The sequence below is a fragment of the Neolamprologus brichardi genome, chromosome 2 (assembly GCF_056152115.1).
Source record: "Neolamprologus brichardi isolate AB-2024 chromosome 2, ASM5615211v1, whole genome shotgun sequence".
Taxonomy (NCBI): domain Eukaryota; kingdom Metazoa; phylum Chordata; class Actinopteri; order Cichliformes; family Cichlidae; genus Neolamprologus; species Neolamprologus brichardi.
Genome location: NC_142105.1, coordinates 30403763 through 30428744, shown reverse-complemented (window position 1 = coordinate 30428744; position 24982 = coordinate 30403763). Strand labels below are relative to the sequence as shown.

Sequence of the window (24982 nt, the reverse complement as noted above, 5' to 3'; positions counted from 1 at the left end):
CAGCAGCAGAAGCATCTGCCAGCTCAGTGCAGGATGCAGATTCAGTGTGCACCCAACAGCTCCACCTGACAGCCAAATAGCAGTAGCAATGAAGATGAGCCAGTTTTCTGCTGTGTGGGAAGTTGCAGCACCATCATGTGTGAAATCTGCAAGAAAAAAAAAAAACCTCTGCAAATGGTGCGCACGCGCACACACAGACAACAAACTGCCAGGCTGGTGCACGAAAAAACAAACACATTAACAAGGAAATGGGAAGTGTGGGCCTATTACTGGCAGTGTTTATTTTTAGAGTTGGAACTCATCTTGCTCATTTACCAGAAACATCACAAAAGTTGTTGTGTGGGCCTTATTAGTGCACATGTCAGGCATTGTGTTAAAACCTGCATGCACTCATTTATGTGTCAAGGTGCAGTAAAGACGACCCAAGGCCCATTTTTTTTCACGTTGACTGCAAACCCCAGATATTGCTGGGAAACCTCGGTAGAGCTGATTTCAGGTACCGTGCACCTTTCACATAGTATGAACTGTCCTCACAGCAGAACTAAGGAGATCTTAAGCTCTTAGTTCTCTTTTAGGGAAACATAAAGCATCCTTAATATTTCTTGTTACTTTCATAAGTCAAGAAAATTAAACTCCATCTTTCTGTGTATATAAGCAGTCATGTGAAAAGATAAAGGTGTCTCTGTGCAGTGCTTGCTTTCCATTTCAGCCATTCTAATGTAGATTTGCTAGTGTGATTGGGATCACTGACCTATTGCATGACCCAACTTCGGCCAAGCTTTATCTGTCAGATGTCCTCACATTTGACTCATTTGAGCATACTTTTATGTAAGTTCATTGAGCTGACTCAGTGACTAAAAGATGCCCAGGGCCTGTGGCTGAAAAATAAGTCCAGATCATCACCCCTCCACCACCATGCTTGACAGCTGGAATGAGGAAGAGAAACTGCAGTTCCTCTACTGGCCACTTGAGGGCGACTCCAAAAGAGACTCCCATGTTAATATGCCTAATTTTATAGCCTGGCCTCTGTGGATAATTCTCCCATTCATCACAGCTGCATGTCCTGACACAGGCAGTTGGATCAGATTGAGGTCTGCTAGGCCTCAGCTACTATTTTGAGCCATTAAACTGGACCTCTTTACTGTTTGTGTGCTGCTGGTGCCTTTTGGATCATTTCTGGATTATGTGACTAACATTACAGCTTCCTGTGAGTTACAGATCACACAAGAAATTATTCTCCAGTTTTGATGAGTGAAATTAGCACTAATTAAATAATAAATACCCAGTTAATGGTAACTTCTGGCTCAAAATTATGCAGTGGTTCACACAGGCTATGTCCATATTTTATACCAAATATGCATGACATATCTGACAACAAAGCACCATATCACATCTTACAAGGTGATCAAATACTTACATCACTAACTAAACTGTACATTTTTTGTAAATCTCCTAATAGTTTTGTTGAGAATTTAATTAAATTATTAAAATAAACCCACCAATTACATTATGGACTGCTGGTGAATTTAATAATTCAGCAATGACTTGTTTACCCTAGTGTATAAATGATCAAATCAGGGTTATTTAGTCAAGTAAAAGACAAAATTTGTGTCACATCACAAAAGCAGATTCCAGCATGTTTATTACCAAATGATGACAATTGTTATCTTCCAGGGGAAAAAAAACAAACAAACAAAAGAAATATGAGGCCAAACGGGGTGCAACAGATATCTTAAGGCTCTGTTAAATTCTTAGCTTCAAAACAAAGATACAACATAGCATGTATCCCAAAAATGCACAGAAAGCAAATAACTAGTATAAAATCAAAGTTTAAAACTGGCTAGCCCGTGTCATTAGCTCTTAATAAATAGGTTACTATAAGAAAAAGAAGAATACAAAGTAAAATCTGATTAATGTGTCAGAACTTCTTATTAATCCACATTTCAGAGGAAGTTATTTTTTTCTAAATGATGAGGAATCGGCGTCTCTGAATATTTAAAGTGACACGCGTCATGGAGTCAAACACAAATATGCACGCTGAACTTCCTGCAGTCGTTCCCCCCTCCCTCCAATAGAATAAAATAAAATAAAAAACTGCCCTCAAGAAAGCTGAAAATGGAAGACCGGCGTCCACGCAAGTCACACGTTGTAGAGACTGAAAACAGCAAAATGGCTCATCCACATCACTTCAAGTTGAATTAGCGGTAAAAAACATTTTCACTTTTGAGCGTGCGTGCTTTCAGATGAGTTTCACTGCCTCACACTACTGAAAAATTAAAAATAAGCATCACTGGTTTAATACAGTTATTCACCCTGCTGAGCTAAAAAAAACAAAAACAAAAAATAACTCACGTTACTTTAATTTGTGTCAGTTATACGGAATAAGATTTTCAAAATAAGATCAGCACAGTACACCAGGATGGGAAACTGGCTGAAGTAAGCATGCTTAAAAGTGAAAATGCTCCAATAATATGAAATAATTTTTTCAAATTCCAAACTTGAGACATAATACAAGGAATATTAAAGTATATAGTAATGATTTAAGCAGCTTTAAAAAGATGCTGCAACCTCACAAACACTCCTGCTTTCAGGGATATTTCAGAAAAAAAACAAAAAACAAAAAAAACACACACACATAAAAAACAAAACAAAACAAAACAAAAAACCCCGAAAAGACAAATTCACAGGTGGCCGTTCGTAAAAGTCAGTCAGTCCAACTTGATCCCGGGTCATCGCGAAGGCCGTTGAGGTTGCAGCAGAAACATCTTCTAACAGTTATGATATCAAAAATAGGACCGACGTCTTTCCTGTCAGATGCTCTGAGACAGGAAGTCAGAAACCACCTCAAGCAGAAACTTTGCCAGCTGCGGTAAGTTTTTAATCAGCAGGGTTGAAGTCAGGTTGTGCCCGGGTTAACGGATCATCGAAAAGCTTGAGGTGGATCCAGACAAATGATGAGTCTGTGAAACAGAAACACAGGAGGCCATTAGCTCAGGGTTTGTGAAGTTAAACGCAATGATTTTTAAGATCAAAGCATGTCAAAGTTATTATTTTCATATACAAGTCAGAGTCATGTTTGGATTATTTAACAGTTTATGCTTTTCTCTGGCATATGTAACGGTAAACTAAAGCTTCCCTGGTTTCTGGACTGCTGCTCAGACAAAATGTACAACTAAAGGTCATCGACAGCAAACGTCTCCTTACTAACAATCCTTATGATGCTTTAAATCCACTAAGGATATGGCATAAAGTATTCCATGTCCGAGGTGCATAAAGAAAATGTTTTTCTCTTAAACTTAAAAACTCTGTGCACAATAAAAAAAACAAACAAGAAAAAACAAAAAACTGTTTGGATTACTGTCCAGTGAATTTCTTCCAGTGTACTGCAGCCTGCTGGACCCAAAATGGCTGCCCTCATACTGGATTATTTTTGTTTAAACATAATTAAATTTGCTCATGTAGCTTATTAACCTACTTTCTTAAACTAATTTGAATGCTGGAGTGCAACAGTATTTACTGTTCTCAGGTATATTTCTTCTTTATTTGTAATACACGCAGGGTTACATCCTCCTGCAGGTCAATGCCCAAACAGAACGATGTTTAAGGAACGCTACGGGGTGTGTGATAAAATCAAGTTGTGGATAAAACTGATACTCACATGGCGGTATTTTGAGTTGAAATATTTTTGTGTGGAATGTTTACTGTGTACACGGTAATGCCCGATGGCTTGTTTTTAAATTACTGAGTTTTGCGGTTTAAGGAAAGGAAATTCGTAAAGCTTGCAAATGATGCTTAAAGGTTACAGTGAAGTTACAGTACTGAGAAGTATTTGCCCCTGCTCTCTCTTTTGTTTCTTTTTTCCACATTTACATGTTTCAGATCATCAAACAAATGTTAATATTGGAAAAAGATAACCCAAGTAAAATACAAAAAGCAGCTTTTAATGATTTCATATATTATGGAAAACTAACCCAAACTACCTGACCCCATGTGAAAACGTAATTGTCCTCTAATCATAAGAGCTAGTCACAGCAAGAACTGCAATCAAGTGTTTGCCATAACTGGCATTGAGTCTTTCATATCCCTTTGGAGGAATTCTGGCCCACTCTTCTTTACAGAACTGTTTTAATTCACTAATACTTTTTGAGGGTTTCAAGTATAAATAGTCTAAGGTCATACCAAAGCATCTCAATTTGATTTAAGCCCATTCAGAGGTGGGCTTATCTCATTGTGCTGCTGCATAACCAGGGATGGGAATTGATAAGAATTTAGTGATTCAGATTCCATTATCCATATCATTTACTGATTGATTCCTTATCGATTCAATCCTTACTGATAGTGCTATGTGGTTAAATGTTAGTGCATGTTGGAGGCTTTTGCCGCATGCACAATACTTTCCCTTAAAGGAATGAGGAAGTAATTTGACAAATTACTTTCGCGTTTCTCAGTAAAATGACCTGAAACATACCATCTCATAATTACCATTTAACAACATAAACCTCAGGCTACAGTCCCACGCATCAGCACAAATCTCTATCCTAATGAATGGACAATAAGCGGGCTTAATTGGCAGGCAAGAAACTGAAATACTGGGAAAAGGTTCTCAATTCCCATCCCAATTTAAAACCCAAATGATTTTGAGCTTCAAAGCATGATCTGATGGCAGATATTCTTCAGGTTTTTTTGTTTCTGTTTTTGTAGCGAGCAGAATTCATAGTTCCATCAATTACATCAAGTCATCCAAGTCCTGAAGCAGCAAAGCAGCCGCAAAGCATCACATTACCACCACCATGTTTGGCTGTTGATACAATGTTCTTTTTATGAAATGCTGTGTTAGTTCTCCACCTAATGTAACCGAAATATTTTAAGCTCACATTTGTTTTTAGCCAAACACAAATCAAGCCTTTGGGTTTGTTTTGTTCATCGGTGGCTTTTGTCTCTTTCTTATTTCTGAATCATGAACTCTGACATTTATTGCAGGAAGTGAGGCCTAAAGCTCTTTAAATGTTCTTTTGTGACCTCTTGGATGAGTTGTTGATGCACTCTTGGGAGCAATTTTGGTAGGTCTGCTGCTGGTAATGTGCACTGCAGTTCTCTATATTTATGGATTATGACTCTCAAAATGATTCAGTGGAGTTCCAAAGCCTTAGAAATCGCTTTTTAACTCTTTCCATACTAAGAGATGTCAATGTGTCTAATCAGTTTGAGTTTCTTTAACTCACAGCACGATGTGTTGCTTTTTGACTTAATTTAGCCTACTTCACTTTGTTAGACATGTTCTTGTTAAGTGATTTCCTGATTCAACATGTCTGGTAGGGTGTACTAGTGAAACTGAACTTATCCCCTGTGAATTAATCACAGTTAATTCGTGATTTTGGATAGATCTTTTCCCATAATAAAAAACTCCATTTTGTTTTTACTTGGGTTATCTAATATTACATTTTTTTTGATCTGGCAATTTCTAAACTTTGCTGCAGAATGACAACAGCAGGCACTCTCTTTCTACAGTAGTAACAATATCTGCAGCATTCTCAAGAGAGGCGCATCATTTATTTTACTACATTTATTTATGCCCCAAAACGCATTTATGATACTGTTGTGCATTTAGCTAGCAGTATATAATAAATACGTAATAAATTAAAATGTCTGATCTGTTGGCTCACTGGGATTTTTTTTAAAACACTGAGCTGGGGATCCACTGATCTAATAACTGGATCATATCATTCCAGTCTTAACTCAAAAACCTGGAATGCACTTCTGTGCCTGCTGTCTACAGAAGCATCTATTAAACTCAGCTGTATGTTTTGTTCTGTGTTTACTTCTAGCGTGAAAATGTGAAGTACTTCAAAAAACAGAATCTGCTGTGTTGATGGACTCAAATAAAATCCAAAGGGTTTAAGGATGACTTATTATTGATTATCTGACACATTTTGGATCCTGAACTTCACAGATGTCATCATTAGTTAAAAACAACAAGTCCAAATTAAAGGTACTGATGGAGAATCAACCTCATATATCACCATAAGATGACAATGAATTAACAGAGTAATGATTAAAGGTTTAGCACTCAACATTTTTAAAGCAGCCATCTTGATTTTCTTATTTTAATTTGAGACTAAATGACCTGCGAGAATCCTACAGCTGCATAAGATTTAAAAGGCTGGTGGGTTTTAAACCGCGGTTGCATCTCTCACAGAATCGAAACTGAACTTCCTGTTTTGGAACAAATTCTTTTTCAGGATGTCACATTTTCCTCTTTCTGCGACTCGCCTCATAGGACCATCTGCTTCATTGCCCCCTGCTCTTCCTCCCAGCCCTGAGCATTCAGACAGTTGCATTCTTCATGCTGCATGCTTTCTGCGATCTTATGATAACAAGATAAACCAAACAGTTTGCCCAGAGCAGCACCACCCACTCTTCTTTCTCACTTCCAGCCGAATCTCTCTCTCCCTCACACTGCACTCAAAACACCACACAGTCTTGTGAACCGTCTCTACAGGGACATTTTATCACATTTCGTAAAAATAGTAAGGGGCCAACTGTGCTGTGTGTCCAGAGCATGGGTACAGCCCTGCAAGATGATGTCCCTACCTTTTCCTCACTGTACCACGCAGGCTGTGCAGCACTGTTCCTGCTTCTCTGGCAGCGAGGAGTAATTCATCTGCCGGACAATCTCTGCAAACAGCTCATCCACCATCGTCTTGCTCTTGGCAGAGGTTTCGATAAAGGGGCAGCCCCACTCTTGAGCCAAAGCCCGTCCATCTGATCCGGCCACCTCACGCTCAGACTCCAGGTCGACTTTGTTACCAACCAAAATCAGCGGCACCTTCTCAAAGCGCTTCACTCGCACTATTTGGTCTCGCATTGGTCTGATGTCCTTAAAAATTGAGAAAAATAAGAAGTGTGAGATATTGAAATTTAAACAACAAAAAAAAAAAGAATCATCAAGCAGATACGAACTTTGGTTATTTCTCAATAGGCACAATTTCTTCATGATGTAAACATTTAATTACGATTTTTCTGGCTTAAAACTGGTCACATTGTTGAGGTAAAGCTTTGTTTTACCCAGCAGACATTCGTGAATTTTCATGAAAGTTTTGGAAATATGCAAATATCTATTTTAAGGTTGCTAAACATTTCCTTTCGGGAAGGCCAGAACTTCTTTTCACATCTAGTTAAAGCACTGTTACTTTTATTTATTGGTACTTCACAAGTAATTATCCATTAAATACCGAGTGCTAATATTGAAGGCTCTAAAATATCAGGACCTGGGATGACTATTTTCTTTAGTAGACCTGGTTCATAGTTATCTAAGCTTTCTTATGCACTGTTTGTTTTCTGTGTGGTGCCATCCTTCAACAAATTAGTGCTATATGGAGATATTGGGGATCCAAATGAGCCCTAGCCTTCCCATTTTAATCTCGATAATGTGGCTTGTAGCATTCCCTGCATGAGAAGTATGAATCACAGCCTGATTAACCACATACGATTGCAGATTTCAGGTGTGTGTGGTGCATCTGGGGTACCTGGAAAGACTGCTGGTTGACCAGGCTGTAGACCAGGATGAAGCCCTGTCCGTTCTTGATGTACAGGTCTCTCATGGACGCGAACTGCTCCGTCCCCGCCGTGTCCAGGATCTCCAGCACGGAGGGCGACGAGTCCACCTCGATCTCCTTCCGGTAGAAGTCCTCGATGGTCGGGTCATATTTCTCGATAAAAGTGCCGGTGACAAACTGCACGGTGAGCGCGGATTTCCCGACGCCGCCGCTGCCCAGCACGACAACTTTGTATTCTTTCATTGGGGCGGTCAAGGCGGGCTAACTCAGCAGCTAACGACTGCTATACTCGCTCCACAAACATTTATCAGGCCTTTACGAGAGCTAACGAGAGAAGCCACAAAAGTTAGACGATATACAATAACCCCCCTCATTCACATAAACAGTTCAACCGCTCATACTTGGATTTTTCTACGTTTTCCAACTAGTGAGACAGTAAAAGTTGATGTCCGGCAACTCCGGCGTTAGCTAGCGCTAAAGCTAGCTCGCGCCTGGCTGAATTCCCGCTGTGCCATCCTCGCGCTTTCAGTCGTTAGATCGATGTGATTCACCACAAGCGCCGGCGTTGGTCAGTGAACTTGTTGTCTACTGACGGCAGGTCACGGTGGTACACATTAGACCCCCACCTCAAACCGCATGACAGTCCCCACAGCAGCCCGCCGGTATCGCCGCAGCGTTGACTGCGTCCTTCCCTTAGCCCGGGCCTGGTTCTGGTTCCGGCCCAGCCCGGCGCCCTAGCAACCGGGCCCGTTATCGACGCAGACTCAGTGTTATAATCCCACCGTCCATTGGCTACAGTTTATTACTGATCCGGTATATATGTGACTGTATACAAGGTGGGTTCTGCTTCAGAAAGAAAGGCTTTTTTTCAACCATCTGATTTCCTGGAGCTAACAACCTGTTTCCGCTAACGAGAATCAGACTTCCGCTGCGACGGTTTTCACAATAAAAGCACAGAAAAGCGTTACAGAAAATTACGATTTTTCGTTTCTAACACCCATCCAGGTTTCCCGCTTAGCCAATTCTGGGTCGCGGGGACTTGATCATTTTCTGTCCTTGATATTTATTTATTTATTTAAATACAGTACTGTGCAAATGCCTTGAGCCACCCCTTATACCTTTAAATTATTTTTTTAAATGCGCCCTTAAATTGCTCTCCAGGCTTTTTGAAGAAAATATTTTTTCCTTTTCACTCATTTTCAGTCCAGTCCTTGTACCTGACCATTTTCAGAAGACAATTTTTAAAAACTGTTTTACACTGACGTTTGAGTCATTCAAGCATAAAACAGTAACCTAACTGAAGTGATGAGCTAGTTTTATGTCCACGCATAATAGACAGTTTGTTACCATTTCAGTTTTATTACAGTTTAGTTGAATACACAACAATAATAATAATAATGATAATTGCTAACCTACATATTTAGCGATTTATCATGCAGACCTATCTTATTCACACAAGTTATCTAAATGAGCAGATTGTTGTCACATGAAGTGGTTTCATTTACTTTCCCGCAAAGTTACACACTATCCTCCAGGGGATTAGCTTCAATGATGCATAAGTGTGTATTAGTTCACAATGTGAAAAACACCAAGACTGGACGTTGTGAGCAAAGATTGGTTTAATGCGCAATCACAATGTCGCCGTTATATGAAGAAGAATTTGTTTAAAGAAACAGCCACAAAATGAATCAGCTGCAGGTCCATCTTGACCATTTCTGAGGATGTCACACTCAGAGGTTGCAGTCTTACATCAGCAGCATAGGGAAGCTGGTCATCCTCACTTCCTCTGAGAGCAGTTTCGATTCCTGTTTTTATATTTATATTTGGGCGACGTTCTCTGAATAGCTTTACTATAGTGCTTTTAACTGCAATAGGTTAAGTTAGTGGTCTGCTAATTCAGATTAATTCTGCATACTGAAGACAGTGATTCTCTACAATGCAGTTAATTTCAAAACTGCATCATTCATCACACTTTGCACTCTGTTATCTAAGAAACTTTAATTTCATCTGGTTTTTGCCATACTGTCTTTAGTAAGCCATTTTGCATTTTTTATTGTAATGCATAGTCATATTACCTCATTATATTTGAGTTAATTTATTTTTTAGATAATTAAGATAATTGTTTGATCCTGTTTTATTTAATTTTATTGAGCTATAGACTATTTTATTGATTTAAACTATATGTTGTTGGGCAGATCATTAGGTATGCCTTTAAACTCCTCAATCAACGCAAATATTTAATCAGCCAATAACATGGCAGCAACTCAGTGTATTGACATGTTGAGGTTCAAATTGAGCATCAAAATAGGGAAGAATTGTGATTTAAGGGACTTTGAAAATGGCATGAATGGGCTGGTCTTAGTATTTCAGAAACTGTGGATCTAGTGGGATTTTCCCACACAATCACAGTGTTTACAGAGCATGGTTTTCTGAGGGAAAATGCCTTGTCGATACCTGAGGTCAGAGGAGAATGGTGAGACTATGTCGAGCTGATAAGGGTCAACAGTAATTCGAATAACCACGTTACAACCAAGGAGGAAGAGCATCTGTGAACCCAGATGGGCTGCAGCAGCAGAAGTCCACATCAGGTGCCAGTATTGTCTGCTAAGAACAGGAAACTGAGGCCACGATTTGAGGCTACAACATTTCTGAGGAATGTTTCCAGTTTCCAATACTGGCAAGGTGTACCTAACAAAATGTCCAGTGTGTCTATACCCTATGCTTGAATAAATTTAACCCCATAATATTTTCATCTCGATCCTAATGACCTGATTTCTCTTTTGTGAAAGGTTAAAAGGTCTTTCCCGGGTGCCAAAACACTTTATATACAGATAAGCCCCTGAGATGCATGTGTGTTATTGTAGACTTAGTTATTAACAGTTGTTGCATAAAGGGGTCCTTTAAGGCTATATATGCACATTTAGGAGCACTACCAGATGTTCAGGGTATACGTTGTGGTTTATATACTTCTTTTGCTGTATGTGTATGTCTGCAATGAAAGAGACAAAAAGAAAAAACACACAAGAGGGTCACAATGAAGTGTTTTATTTAAGGTCAAACAGAAATTGCAGAACTCATCATAGGCACAGTAACTTACTCATAATTAGCTATACACTGCAAAATATATTGGCATGTAGCACAGCAGCACATACAAGCACCACAAGCAGAAAACAGAGTGAAACAAAGAAACAGCAGTCACGTTCAAGTCTGCCCAAGAGTGTCAGAGTTTTTTATGGCTTAGTCCTGAACAGTCTTTGGCCCTCATCATCTTCCACGGGGGTGTCGTTCAGTCGGCGATTGTACCCAATTTAAAAAATAAGTTGTGGACTCAACAGAGGATGTAATTAAATTGATATGATTGGCACACGCTCAGTTCACGTGGCGGTTTTAGTCATTGAGATGTAGAACCTAAAAGTCCAGTTTGCACATTAAAGGCACAATCACAACTAAAATGAATCAATACAGTAACAATACAGTGATTTAAAACCCACAGCATGTACTTAAACTGGGACAGCAATGATGAGGGGAGCTGGTGAGTCAGTAGAGACGCTTTGGTGAGTTGTGGGTACACGTCGTTCAGAGACCCGTCCCTGCTCACAAACTCTTTGAAGTCAATATTCAACAGTCAGAGGGCTGTGAACCGATTCTCCAGGATGACTCAGTCACTTCAACACTAGGAGAAGTGCCATGGCAACAAAATCGCTGGCTTTGGGGGCAAATAAAGAGGATCACATGTTCAAATCAGCAGAACCAGAGTCATGTGAGGATGCTGCTGCTGTTGGGAGAGGAAAATATTGGAAAAGCAGTTTGTTTGCAATTTAGTCTAAAATCCTGAGGAGAATTCAGATTTATTGTTGTTTTGGTTAATGACAAGAAACAGGAGAGTTTAAAAAAAATTACAAAATGACAGAGATGAAGGAGAATTTAAATCTCTGTTCTTCTGTGGTCAGATTTAATATCGGCTCCTATTTTGTTTTTCAGCCTGCAGATGGAGCTACTCTGTGCTTTATTTCGGTGCTTTACTGGAGAGAGGAATGTGTCTGCATGTCATCTGCTCAGATTAGGTTCTTACATATGATCCACCTCTCCTGTTTGATGTCAGGGTCGCATATTATTAAACCACAGAGGATCAATCAACTGAACTGAACTGAAACAAAATAGCTTTATAAAGCAAATCATTTGTAGTTTACAGCTAGGCAGTGCCATGCTTAGCAAAGAACAGGGCTCTAGCAACAAACAAAAGGGCAGATGTAAGAAAACAATAGACATATCGTTAACAATATATTGATTAGATTTTTTTTAATTGACTCTTTTATCTGTATTTATTCAAAATAAATTTTGAGTATTCTGACATAGTTATGTACATAAGTGCAAACAAGGTGAACATCACACATTCGTATACACCTCAGTGAGGATCGACATCACCCAGCACAGCTGGGCAGTAAGAGACCTCGAGACCACCTTCTTGGCCAAAACCTGAGCCAGATCTCTCGGTCTGTAGGAGGCAAACGGCAAAAACCGCTCGCCTCCACAGAAAAAAGATCTTCCAGTTAGTCCAAGGTCCTCTTTACCTCCCTGACAGATGTTTGCTCTAAAAGCCAGAGTTCATTCCTATTTCTCAAAAACACCATGTACAAGAAGAAAAAACCTAAATATAAAATGAACGTCAAATAAACAAAACAAAATAAACGGCTGACCTCCCCTAAGGACCTTTGGATATTACAAGGATTAAAGTTTTTTCAATCACTTTGCAACAAGACAAACTAATAATTAGACATTCCCTTTTCGGATAAGTTAGTGCTGTATGTCATCATAATTATTGTGGAAAAAAAAAAATCACTATTAGGATAATAAAAAGGTAGCCATGTTGTCATTTTGTTGCCATAGCAACAGCAACTATTACCATTAACAATGACTCCATCATTGTGTACAAACGATTTTCATATCATAATGTTTTTCATATTGGTCTACACAAACTATTAACTACATATAAATGATTTTTTTGTTGTCATTATTGTTATTATTATTTTCATGCCGCGTTTTTTTTTTATGTCAGAAAAAAAAAATCTTACATTTAATACATTTTCATACACAGCTGTGACATATGATCGAGGATTAAGGCCCTTTGTTTGTATTCTCAGGACTGAGTTAACTGTGTCCACATGCTGAAGGATCTGATCACAGGACAGCGAAGATCAGAGCTCTGCACATGTTGAACAGTTATGATTCAGGACCGTGTGGGAAAAAAAATTACAACCAGGCCCAAAGGTAATCAAGTACAAGAGAATGAAAGAGGGAACAAAATTAAGAGGTAAAAACATTGTTTTTTTTTTTTTACTCATGGTGCTCCACAATCCTCAAATTAATACACTCTTGAGCCTTAATAGATACATTTAAATGTATTTAAAAACCTCAAATGCCCTCGAGAGGCACAGTTTATTAATCAAGTATTCTGTTTTTCCAGCTGGACAGTGAAGGCATACTGATGTTAGGGGTAGGGTCACTTAAGGAGGAGATTGGCTGGACGAAGCTAGTCTTTAGAAAAAGGGACCTGTCTGGACATTCTGATCATCAGGTTCATAGAGACAGCTATGAGCCTACATACTGTTTGATCCACCATGCAGATAAAAAGTCAGCTATACTTTAAAAAATACTTTATTCAACTATTTTGGGAGATACACTTATTCACAAGATTTTATATCACTCTTATGTCTGTATAGTAAATATGACGGTTAAATCAGCTGTATGGGGCACTAGCCTGTTTCCATACAAAGTGGAGCTACACAGATAAATTAACAGGTATTAGGTTATTACAAATAAGGTGTCCTCTAAAAGTATGTAAACTGCAGATTGAAATAGATATTTTAAACCTCAGTTTTAGCATTTTAGGATGAAAGCATTGCATGAGATAAAATACAGACTGGCTTTAGCTTTTATTATGTGCTATTTAATACACAAACAGCACAGAAATAGATAGTTATGCATCTTGATATTTGTAGACCAGTTCAGTAGCGTTTACTTTAGGCTACCTTTCGCTGTTCAGTCAACATGCTTTCATATGGCTTCTGATGTAGGGATTTGTTCTCTGCTCGGTCTGTTTGACCTCAGCACAGCCTCTGATACTGTCGACCATGATACTTTCCTTAGTAGACCTATGGTTTCCATTTGACTAAATTTCTTCTTATTTATCTGCAAGGCTCAGATAAATGCGAGGCTCAATCCTGAGCCAGTTATTATTTTCTTTCTGCTTTTTTTCCTGTAGCTGGCATCATTCAGGGTTTTTCAGAAGTTTCTTATCGTTTCTATGCAGATGACATTTACTTATACGTCTATCATTTTCTATTATATTTTATTGTGATTTTTCCCAGTTTTTATTCATTTTACACTATTTTTTGCCAAGCACTTTATAACTTCATTTCTGTGACAAGTGCTTTTATAAATAAACTTTACTTACTTACTTATATACTATATAAGAGCTAAAGCCACCTACTGTTTTGTCTCATTTTTGTGCTTTAATATCAACTTCAGATGCATAAATTATCCAATAATATCTGTTAACGTACTTATAGAGGGCACTCTATTCTTGTTTAAGTTGGCTTAAGTTATTACAAACATTACACAGTTTGTCCAAAAGCTAACTTTTAGTTATCTAAAAGGTGTAAACACCTTCCATGCAAGACTGCACATTTAATCTTTAAAATGGATATAAAGAGGGCACTCTGTAGTTTTATAGATGTTTTCCTCCTGTAATTATTTCTTCATGAACAGTTTACAATCCATCTGGGTTATATTGCTGGTTGCCTGGCAACCTCACTGTTCACAAGTGTTTTTGCACAACTGTTTATTAAGGTGTGCTGGCCTTTTCTCTGTGTTAACTAGCAGCTCTTTCCAGCTTAGTATTAGCACAGAAACATAAGAGCAGCTTAGATCTTCTGTCTTTAAAAAAACGTAAGCAGATATGTGTTTTCTTAAACTGCCACAAATACGCCACCCATCTTATTTGGGGCATTTAGGTGGTCAGGAGGGAAAAGCTTTTACACGCCCAAAATGAGGGTTAATCCCAGGATTATACCTGGTGCTGCACTTGCAGCTCTGGCTGGGTGGGTTTTCTGCACAGTTATGTCTCCACAAAGCCTTTCCACACCAAAAGTTAACAGAATCAGGGCTGCAGTACTGGGACCACAAGGGAAATAGATGTGAGAAAAAAGGTAGCATGCTGACTTTCTGCCTAATGATAATATGCTTTGTTTATAGTGCTTTGGATACTACAGGGGGTAGGGGTAGAAAAACTGACTAGCAATAAATGGTACTGAAATGTACCTGAATTGTGTACATTTGTACTTCAAAGAGTACAGCAGTCTGCTCTACCTTTTCTGACAGTGAAAGATATTTCTAAAAGTAGTCACACCACCCATTAACATTAAATATAAATCTATATAACAATACACATACTTTAATATGTCTTAACACAGTTTCATCATGGTACCTACAGTATGTGACCTCTGAAATAGTCTATATAGAGTGAACCATTACATTTCAGCATGCCTGTCTTTTAGAAGGGCATGTGTAAAGTTTTTGCATTAGATACATTCACGACACATTAACATTATTTAAAATGAATAATGTTCAATGGGAGATGTTGTAATATCTGCAGCATTTACAACTAACCAAATATGTGATCCATCGTCTTTTCTGACACACGTATGTATGCGCACAACTCTCTGATTTATTTCCTTACATTGATAGTAAGACAGCACAGCTGTCTCAGAGAAGAAACTAATACAAATGTGATTTCCTATTATAATAATGTACCAAATAACACATCTGTCTTTGAGCACTGGTCTGGTCTTACAGTGTACTGACAGTTTTGTTTGAGGAGACTTGAAAGAGGCACATTTGAATTTGGATATAAGTGATTTCAGCCCAGTTTCCAAAGCTGTTAAGTTCATTTTTTTTGTACACACCTACAAAGCAATTCCTTACACACTTGAAAGTCCCCCCCAAATTTTTTTTTCACCATCAGACATCAAGCATGAGAATTGTTCATCCTTTTCTGCAACTTGATTCTGGTTATAAGAATATTTAGAGTCTCGTCATTTTTGACAAACAGGACAGCAGTAGAAAGACATGACATTTTAAAGTCAGACAGGACATTTTCAAGTTCGAAGCTTTCTCCCTGCAGAACCATAAAACATAAAAATCTTGTGCCACTTATTTAGTCCAAAAGCCACGTTAAACAAACAGCCTTTTGAAATACATCTCTGTATTAGAGAGGGAAACATTTATTTGGAGGATTTATCCAGATATTGCATTAAACGGGCAGTTCCTTGCATATACCGCAGACTTTAGGCACAACAAAAGGAAACCGATCTCGCTTCCATCTTGTGCAATAACTGACATCAGGTGTAAAAGTTTAAGTGGCATTTACAGGCGAGCTGAACACACACAGAATCGGCGAGCAAAGCCTGGTGTTCGGGTTTCAAATCACAGAGGAAACAGGATGAACCTTTCCTTTTTTAGTCGTTACACAGTTACCCATCACAAAAGAAAAGAAACACAATCACTGATCGGAAATCACGATTCAAGAAACTTCACTGCTCAGGTTTATCAGTTTTGACGATTGGAGCTGTCTGGTCTATTACTGGAGAGCACTATACAGAGAGGGGCCCTTACATAGAGAACATGACCTCAGCTGCTTTAAGGCAGTTTATTTAACACATCCTAAAGATATCCCTCATCCCATCTTCTTTATAAGAAGTAATTACATACTAAGTTACTTTCACCCAGTCTACATTTTTCAATAAAACAGGGGGGCGAATCATTCATTGCATTTAGGAAACTCTAATATACATTTTAAGAGGCGTTTGCTGTAACCAGTAGACTTTATCCCAATAGCAGCTACAGGCTAATACACTCTATTTACGTAACTAATTCTTCTTTGAATCATTTTTGGGACACTAAGTCTCCTCTGCAGCTGAGCAGAAAAAAATCAAAGGCACAAACAAATGAACAACAACCCCTTACTGACATATCACCAGGCAAAATGAGACCATGATGACAGACTGAGCGGTACACGTCGTACAACACAAATGTCACATTTGCACTCATCTTGAAACGTAAACGTGACATGATATGAAACACTCTTTCACTTTGACAGCCCGTCATGGTTGGAGACCGGCAGCTGGTCCGTCTGAATTTTCTACAATGAACTTCTCAGAGTTTCTTACTTTGGAACAGTCAAATGTGTTGGGTGGCCTCATGTGATGGCTCCGACCCATAAAGGGCATTTAGTCTTGAATATATATGTGTGTGTGTGTTTATGTGTGCGCACATGTGCTGCACTTTTAAGGTGTGGGCATGTATGGCTGTAAGGACGAGGGAGCTCTATTGCTCGCCCCGATCGAGTCAGTATGCATCAGGGTGGCTGCTTTAAAGCAACGGTAATACGTCCAGGTCTGTATTGCATGAACCATCGCAGCTCTCTTACGTTCACAACATGATATCAGTCGGTGTGCACTGTGGGCGAGGCACATGTTTGCTGCAGTGCTCGGGGTTTACGGGACTTTAACTGGGGTTTCGGGAAAGGCTTACTGAGTTTAGTGCCACAGGAGCTGCCACCAGCAATTTGGGGACGGGGCAGAAATGGGTTTCCATGGGAATGCACTGGAGCTCCACCGGATCTGAAGTCAGAAGCTCCGAGGGGTCTACTGGAAGAGAGAGAGGGGGGGAAGAGGAGGAGGAGGAGCTGTGAGTTCTTACAGACACAAACATATGCAGGCAAACCTCTGTAGCAGATTATTTTATACTGATATCTGTGCTTAATTATGATGATCTTTTAAAATTATGGGCAAAGCAAATAGTCAAGTTAGCACTGAGGTTGTTTTTCATAGATGTTAATGCTGAATGTGTGTTATCACCTCACTTTACACCTTTGCTTGTTTGAATCTTCACGTCAAAAAGAGAGAAGGTTGGGTGTAACATCTCAGGAACGAAAGTTTACAAAATCTGTGATACCTAGTCGACTAGTTATGCACTCATCCATAGTAGCAGCAGGTTAGTTCAAAATCATGGCCTGGTATGATGCTGGTAAACCGAAGGAATGCAAATTTAGTTTATTTCAGGTAAATTCCATTAAAGCTATATAGTAGAGTCAAGCCACATCAAAATCCCCATCATGTTTTGTAAAAATCAAAGCAAGCAGACTTCTGTTTCAGCTGTAAGTAAGCAACAAAACGCAGCAAACATCACCAGTCAAAGGATTTTAGAGCGCTCTCATTTTTATACATATTAAGGGCAATTACACGGTGTAATATCTCAGTGCATAATGGTAATGGTTAATCCTTCAGTTTGTGCAAGCTCTTAAATCAAAGTGATGTTTTTATTGCTAAAATATCAAATTTACTGCTTTACAAAAAAGCAGAAAGAGTTAGTAAAGCACATTATTATTTTTTGATCGAGATGGTAAATTACAGCTATTTACTAGTTTTGGTGGTTGAATGCTATCTAACGCTTGATTAAGTATGCTGGCTCAAATTCGGGAATAAAAGCGTGAATTCAGTTTGTTGTTTGCCAAATAAATAAAAACATAATTTTTAGTTTTAAGCAAGTTTTTGACAGATTTCTAAAATATTTGTGCTTTTTTTGGTGTTTTGTCAGGTGGTCTAACAAATTTGTGAAGCACTGTGGCCACTTTCAGCTGTTTCCTTATTCACGAGAGATCACCACAGCAGGTAGCTTTAATTTGGCAGATTTCCTACTCTGGATCCCCTTCCTGATGCAACCGCAAAGGGATATGGATCTCCTCCTGGGATCAAACCGGGACTCCTCCACTTGTTAGGTGGGCTTTGGCTTTAATTTCAGTGATCACTGGGACATAAAAGAAAACACACATAAAGAATGAAGAGGCAAATTTGATAAAAAACTGCTTAAAATTTTGTGCCAAAATTAAGGTTTAACAAGCATTTTTCATCTTTTTGTGTTGTGGATTTTTTTTTGTCACACATCTCTTGTAACGTCTGTGTTGTACCGGTCTTTCCACAGTGGCGCACACATCAATGCACTTGCGGGTTGACCTGTCTGGTTAATCGAAGTTTAACTCTCTGTCCAGTTTGTTTCTTCAGAAATTTCAGGTCTCTGTGCTGCTGTGGGATAAACTGCAGACCCAGATTGCTTCAACCCTGTATTATATTTGATACACAAGTTTTTGGGAGTTTTTGAAATGTCTGCATCGCCAGTGTTATTTTATTCCCTCTCAAAAGCAAAATGTTTTAAGCAATAAAACATACCACATATAGCAAATTGATATTTATATTCTTTTTTAATTTGTCAGAAGGTTCAATAAACGCTCCAGTTTCAAAAAGAATAAAACATTTCTGGCCATTATTTCCCAGTTCAGGCTTTTCAGGGCCAACGGTGCATCAGAGGCTGTAGATTGTTCCTGTACAGACCAAGGGTTTCTAGTATTTGAGAAAAGTTGGGACACTTACGGGTGAATTTATTAACTTCCAGAGCTGCAGGAAATCTTAAACTTAGACTTATTTTTTAAATAAATTTACACATTTTTCTTTTCCTTTTACTTTGCTGGTGACCTGCTGACCTTCGTACCATTCAAGTTTATTACAAATTTAAATAATGAGGGTGCCCTAAATCATTTGACTGGTAGGTTGTATCCAAGCAAATTAAGTAACTGTTTGGCTGCAAACATTTATTTTTATATGATATATATATTTTTTAACAGAGATGAGAGCTGGCATGCTTTAATGCCAGGCCACATACTGCACACAGTAACGACTGAGACAGACATGATGTGATTCAACACCAAACAAAGACACTCAGATGAAAACAGTTGTCTATTTCAAGATTCCTCTCAAAACGAGTTGTTTTCATTTGCTCGCATCATAAGAAACAGAAACGTGAGGAGAGATGAAATGTGAAGATAACACGTGACACTACGGGCAGACAGTGAACAGGACTGAGATCCTACAGAGCTAAAATCAAAAGAGGACTGAAATGAAAGAGCAAACCTGATTCGAGGCGGCAGATTCAGCGAAAGGAACATTGGTGACTGGGGTCGAGGCCGACGAAACAGTGGAGGTGGTGGCACCGTGCATCATGGGAACTTTTATTCGGGCGAGTCAGACGAAAGACAGAGGACGAGGATATGGGCGGGGAGGAGGGAAGGGGGGGGAGGGGAAGGGAGGGGGAAGAGGAATGATATGGTTACCATGGCAAAATGTGTAGGATCAAAAGTCATGGCACAAGTCAAGTGATATTGCCAGGATGAATTTGAACAAGTACCAGGACACATGCAAACAAAATCAGAGATAAAAGGGGAAAAAAATACATATTTAAATAGCTGACAGGATACAAAATAAAAAAAAAAATTAATTGCTCACCAACAAAATGGCAGTTAAACAAACAAAGCAATACACAGTCATACAATCTAATCAGACTGGAGTATCTGATAATTGTATTGAATGGACGGAGCATGTGTATGGAAAGAGCAAATGATCCATAAGAAATACTTTTATTCCTTCCGATTACAATGTAAGAGAAATCCTGAGAATTTAGTGATTTAATGGCAATCGTATTTTATCGTTGCTCTGAGCTGAAGGTGCTAAAGACTGAAAGTACTGGTCCATTTTTATCCTCATTTGAGTCGCTTTTTATTATTATTATTATCATTATTATTATTATTACTAACTAAACAAAAGGCACTGGAACAAATCAAAGTTTAGTTGACTACTTGCGAAGACCAACAAGTCTGAAAACAGCACACATGCTGTCTAAGATGTATAATATTATTAAGATTCTCAATTGGTGTGTGTCAGACCAACCAAACTCACATATATGAACATAAGACTGAAATATGTACACAAAACATGCACTGTGCTATTGTCCATCATCATACACAGCACAGCTGTGGCTCTGCAGCAACATTAGAAAGCATCTCTCACACCCAGAGGCGATAAGGTCATCGTCTCACTGCTCCACAGAAACATATAGTTGATTCATACCTTGAGCTGGAGCTTTTCAGCATAAACAAGAACTGAATTTGTCACATTTAGGCTACGTCCACACGTACACGGGTATTTTTGAAAACGGAGATTTTCCGTTTTCGTTTTAAAAAATAATTCCGTCCACACGTAAAGGCAGAAATGAAGGAAAACGCTGCTAGCAACGTGCCAAAGCAGCAGGTGGCGCTATATTCCTAACCGTGTAGAAATGTTGGCCAATCAGAAGTCTAGAAGCCTCGGTGGGGAAAAAGTAAACAAAGCTGGGACATAGAAGCAGAAGAGTCATATGTGTGGAGGGACAGTAACTGTGTGTGTATATGTAAGCATTTAAACACTGCAGAGACAATTAACAGTAACAGTATTGTAGAAATTCATTTCACCGAAACAATAACGTGATGTGACGTCAAATAAATGCGCACACCTTTGACGCTGCGTTTTCGGCGTTTTCTCCATTTTTCTCCTCCACAGTAAATGCAAAAACGGAGTTTTAGAAAATATCCACCCTGGCCGGAGTTTTTAGAAATCTCCGTTTTCAGTGACCGAAAACGCCGTTTACGTGTGGACGAAAGGTGCAAACACATAGAAAAATCTGCGTTTTCAAAAATACCCGGGTACGTGTGGACATAGCCTTAATCTAATATGTTGCTTTTAATTGCACTTTTATCAATGTAACTTTAAAAGGGTTTTTTATATTGACTTTGTATTGTATTGTATCATTAGTTACTTGATTGTTGCGTTTTCCTTGACCTATCACCCTGGACAGGATGTGCACCTCTGTAATCTATGGCAGGATGCAGGACAGTGACAACATCCACTTGTGGATTCATTATACAATAGATCGGCACTGTGACGCTCAAACTGGTGTTTTCACCCCAGCTTCTTAATTATAGCTCGACTGAGGACTGTGAGGATGTATACACTGTGATTAATGTCGTCATACATGAAGAGTAGGGACACCAAACACTGTTATTGCTTTTATGTTCTATTTGTACATTTAGCAAGTAGGAATGATATAATGAAATTATGTTTTTTTGGTTGGATTATGAGAAATGTATTAGTCAGAAGTTTTCATACACTCATCATTGTGGTCATTTTGGGCTGGTAGCTTCTCTTTGCTCACTCACTGGAGTGCCCAACACAGAGCTACCCCTTCAGGCTTGACTGAAATTTGTAGCTGCTTGTTGATGACTGCTAAAAGCATTTGGTTGAGGTGGAATCTGTTAAGGAATATTTAACCAAAATATTGTTATGTATATATAACTGAGAGTGTCTGTTTACCTGTGTGGATTAGAGCAAATCCCCAATAAATTCAAACTTGTGCAACAAATTCTTGTTTTTTAAAGCCATTAAAGATCTATGCTGTGCAGGTTGAAATATGACCCTTTTTAATTCATTCCATTTCCCCACGCTTCCCTGAGCTTGGCACTACAACATTTTTAGGACATTTAAGCATTGTTGAAAAGGGCATCAAATCAATCTGATATCCAAACCAAAATCTCGATATCTTTACTGCATGTAAAGAAAAAAACCCCAGCTCATTCTGAGGGGATCGTGTGGAAGGCTCTGATTAATTTTTCATGCAACCATACCCATGTATTGACCCATATATTGCACTAAAGTGAGACTACCTCTTCTGCTTTTATAGTTCCCCACCGTTATAGAAATGCAGTCTGCTTTAGGCTGGAGACTAAAGTGGACAAAATTCAGCAAAAAAATCTCCAAAAACAAAACCAGAGAGGGACACGGACCATCCTGAAAAAGTATTTTACTGCAATTTATAACAGCAAAGACACATGAAAATATTTTGCTTCTTTTTTTCTTTTATGTCAAAATTATTCTCCAAATGTATTAACTTTATGTCCTAATATCAGTATGTAGCACTGGGAAATGTAATAAAGGTGGAGCTGAAGTTAGGAAACACACACGCAGACGTATGCATGTCTAAACATCTTCTGCAAACTTTTTGTGATTCTAATCTACCAGATTTTCAGTTCAGATGGACTGACCGAGTGAATCGTGTGTCTGTGCTTCTCATCACTGTTGGTATCCCTAAACTATCTGAATAGAAACCCTGCATCAGTCTGCTGCTGTTCCACTGTTATGTGATCCTGAACAGCACTGACCTCAGACATAGTCTAATCCTCCATGGTTAAACTACAATATTCTGATATTTCTGACATCAGTTTAGTGAACATTTGTTTCGTGCATTTAAAAGAAAATCTGTAAAACCTTCCTCTAAACCAGCTGGCACTTCACTTCAGACCTGAAGTGAGCTTCTGGACGCTCTAAGGAGGGTGGTGCAGGTGGGGTCCTTGTGTGGTGAGCAAAAAAAGGAGGTCCCTTTATCTGTGAGTACAGACACTGACAGGAAGCTGATGAGGTTTTTTTCCACTCCCTGCTTTCCCAGCAGTCTGAGCTACCAGAGCTGGCACAGTTCATGTAAATGCTTAAATGATTAAACACTTGCACTTAAGACTTGTTTGTTAAACTGGATGGAGAAAATCAGTGGTCGACTTCAGCAACGGAGAATAGTCGGTTCTCATTGTCAGGCCATCCAGTAGTTTGGTTTTGATTAAATAACGCATAGTCCATGTACTATGCTGCAAATAGAAAGTCATCGTCCATGTAACGCTTCCAGGTTTAGGTCTGTCTGCTTTTGAAATTTCATTCCCCTAAAGGAAAACCGTTTCACATAAAACACAAGAAGCATGAACTTGAATCCCTGCTAATCAATTCTACTGCACATGTATGAACTACCCAATTTATAGTTAACTGGGCGAAATGGTCACCTGTATGGTCGTGCAGGCCTCTGATTAACACACCAATCCTACGGCTGGTCACATTTTGTACAAACACGTACATAAAACAAGAAACAGATGACAGCGAAAGTTAAGACGAGAGAGCAGACAAAGGTGTGCCCACAGGTTCAGGTTAGAGCAGGTAGCACAAGCAAGCAGCATGGAGTTAGTGCACAATGTGTACCGGCGCACAAAAACACACTGATGCAAGCTGCTGGTAAAGTGAAAGTGCAAACACCTCAAATCTCTAAATGCTGTAGTGAAGAAAATGGCATTCAAGTATCGAGGAATAAAAACTGCATGCCAAGTGTGTATGTGCACATGTACTATCCTATTGGTCAAACGTCTAGGTTTTGCTATGCTTCTCTGTTTAGTTGGTGATGGTAGCTTTGTCATCTCAGTTTAATTGTAATTAAAAACCTTTATTTTAGTGCCAAATTTGCTTCCTTGGTGCAGACACTTTTATTGTCAGGAATACAGGGGGGTCATCAGTGACTTTGTTGGCTGGTGTGAGACCAACGTACTTCAAATCAACGCCGGCAAGACAAAGGAGATGATCATAGACTTCAGGAGGAAGTCACCCCCTACAACACCGGTGAACATCCAAGGGAAAGACATTGAGATAGTGGACTCTTATAAGTACCTGGGTGTTCACCTCAACAATAAACTGGACTGGACTACAAATACAGACGTCCTGTATAAGAAGGGCCAGAGTCGACTCCACCTGCTGAGGAGACTGAGGTCCTTCGAGTCTGCAGGACTCTGTTAAGGACATTCTATGACACTGTGGTAGCATCTGCCCTTTTCTATGCAGTGGCCTGCTGGGGGAGTGGATGCACGGACAGGGACAGGAGCAGGATTGACAAACTGGTGCGGAGGTCTAGCTCCGTGCTGGGATGTCCCCTGGAGTCTGTGGAGGTGGTTGGTGAGGGGAGGATGTTAGTAAAGCTGACATCCATCATGAACAACCCACATCACCCACTGCATGAGTATGTGAGTGGGCTGAGCAGCTCCTTTAGCCAGAGACTGAAACACCCTCGCTGCAGGAAGGAGCGCTTTCGCAGATCATTCATCCCAACAGCAGTTAAACTCTATAACTCCTCAATCACGATGTCATAAGTCACTGGACGCTGTGAACATCCACGGTCACCACCTCATGCATAATGGACCTTCCATGACCTTCCAAGCTATATAGTTTATGTCTTCCATATTTCCAACTATATCCATAATCACATACTGTGTATGCTACCATTGTATAAAGTGTATTATCTTTCTTTTTTTTCATTGATTGTACTTATTTGTATTTTTATATTTCCTTCTGATATCTGTACCTAAGCTGAGGTGACGCAAAAATTTCCCCGTTGTGGGATCAATAAAGTCTTATCTCATCTTATCTTGTTACTTCCCCGGATTCCCCCCAGACTTCCTGGAGAACGTAACAATCAGCAGTCAGGCTGAAGGTGATTGTCAACTCCACCAGTAAACCCGAGGTGTCCTCAATCCATCTTGGAGCCGGTTCACATGAAAGAGGTGGTGTTGGCAGCATCTGACCAATCACAAACATGGCAGCAGAACAGCTGCTTTTACAAAGGAAGACAAAGCTACAATAGAA

At 39.2% G+C, this 24982-nt stretch overlaps 2 protein-coding genes across 7 annotated transcripts in view; both read right to left on the bottom strand.

Annotated features, from left to right (window-relative positions):
* Positions 1 to 1624: 1624 nt before the first annotated feature.
* On the bottom strand, positions 1625 to 8469 carry rap2c (RAP2C, member of RAS oncogene family). The gene is made up of 3 exons (XM_006781284.3): positions 7527 to 8469; positions 6592 to 6877; positions 1625 to 2960 (listed from the first exon to the last, which is right to left on the bottom strand). Exons 1-2 carry the CDS (start codon positions 7797 to 7799, stop codon positions 6599 to 6601), a joined length of 552 nt encoding a protein of 183 aa, XP_006781347.1. The 5' UTR covers positions 7800 to 8469; the 3' UTR covers positions 1625 to 2960; positions 6592 to 6598.
* A 2116-nt stretch (positions 8470 to 10585) lies between these two features.
* The window catches only part of mbnl3 (muscleblind-like splicing regulator 3), a 39188-nt gene continuing 24791 nt past the window's right edge, over positions 10586 to 24982 (bottom strand). For 2 of the 6 annotated variants that reach the window (XM_035912079.2, XM_035912083.2), the window contains one exon: positions 10586 to 17263. In XM_035912079.2, coding sequence (XP_035767972.1) covers positions 17121 to 17263 — 143 coding nt within the window. In that variant the 3' untranslated portion in view covers positions 10586 to 17120. Of the gene's footprint in view, positions 17264 to 19579; positions 19675 to 22591; positions 24917 to 24982 lie in introns of those variants that run through there. The other 4 variants (XM_006781286.3, XM_006781287.3, XM_006781285.3 and 1 more) reach the window with 4 other exon arrangements.

Excerpts from the sequence above, each read along its gene's own strand:
- rap2c (XM_006781284.3), bottom strand. The coding sequence starts at position 7,799 with ATGAAAGAATACAAAGTTGTCGTGCTGGGCAGCGGCGGCGTCGGGAAA. Across the intron at positions 6,878-7,526 it reads TCAACCAGCAGTCTTTCCAG|GACATCAGACCAATGCGAGA; the intron begins GTACCCCAGATG and ends TCAATTTTTAAG.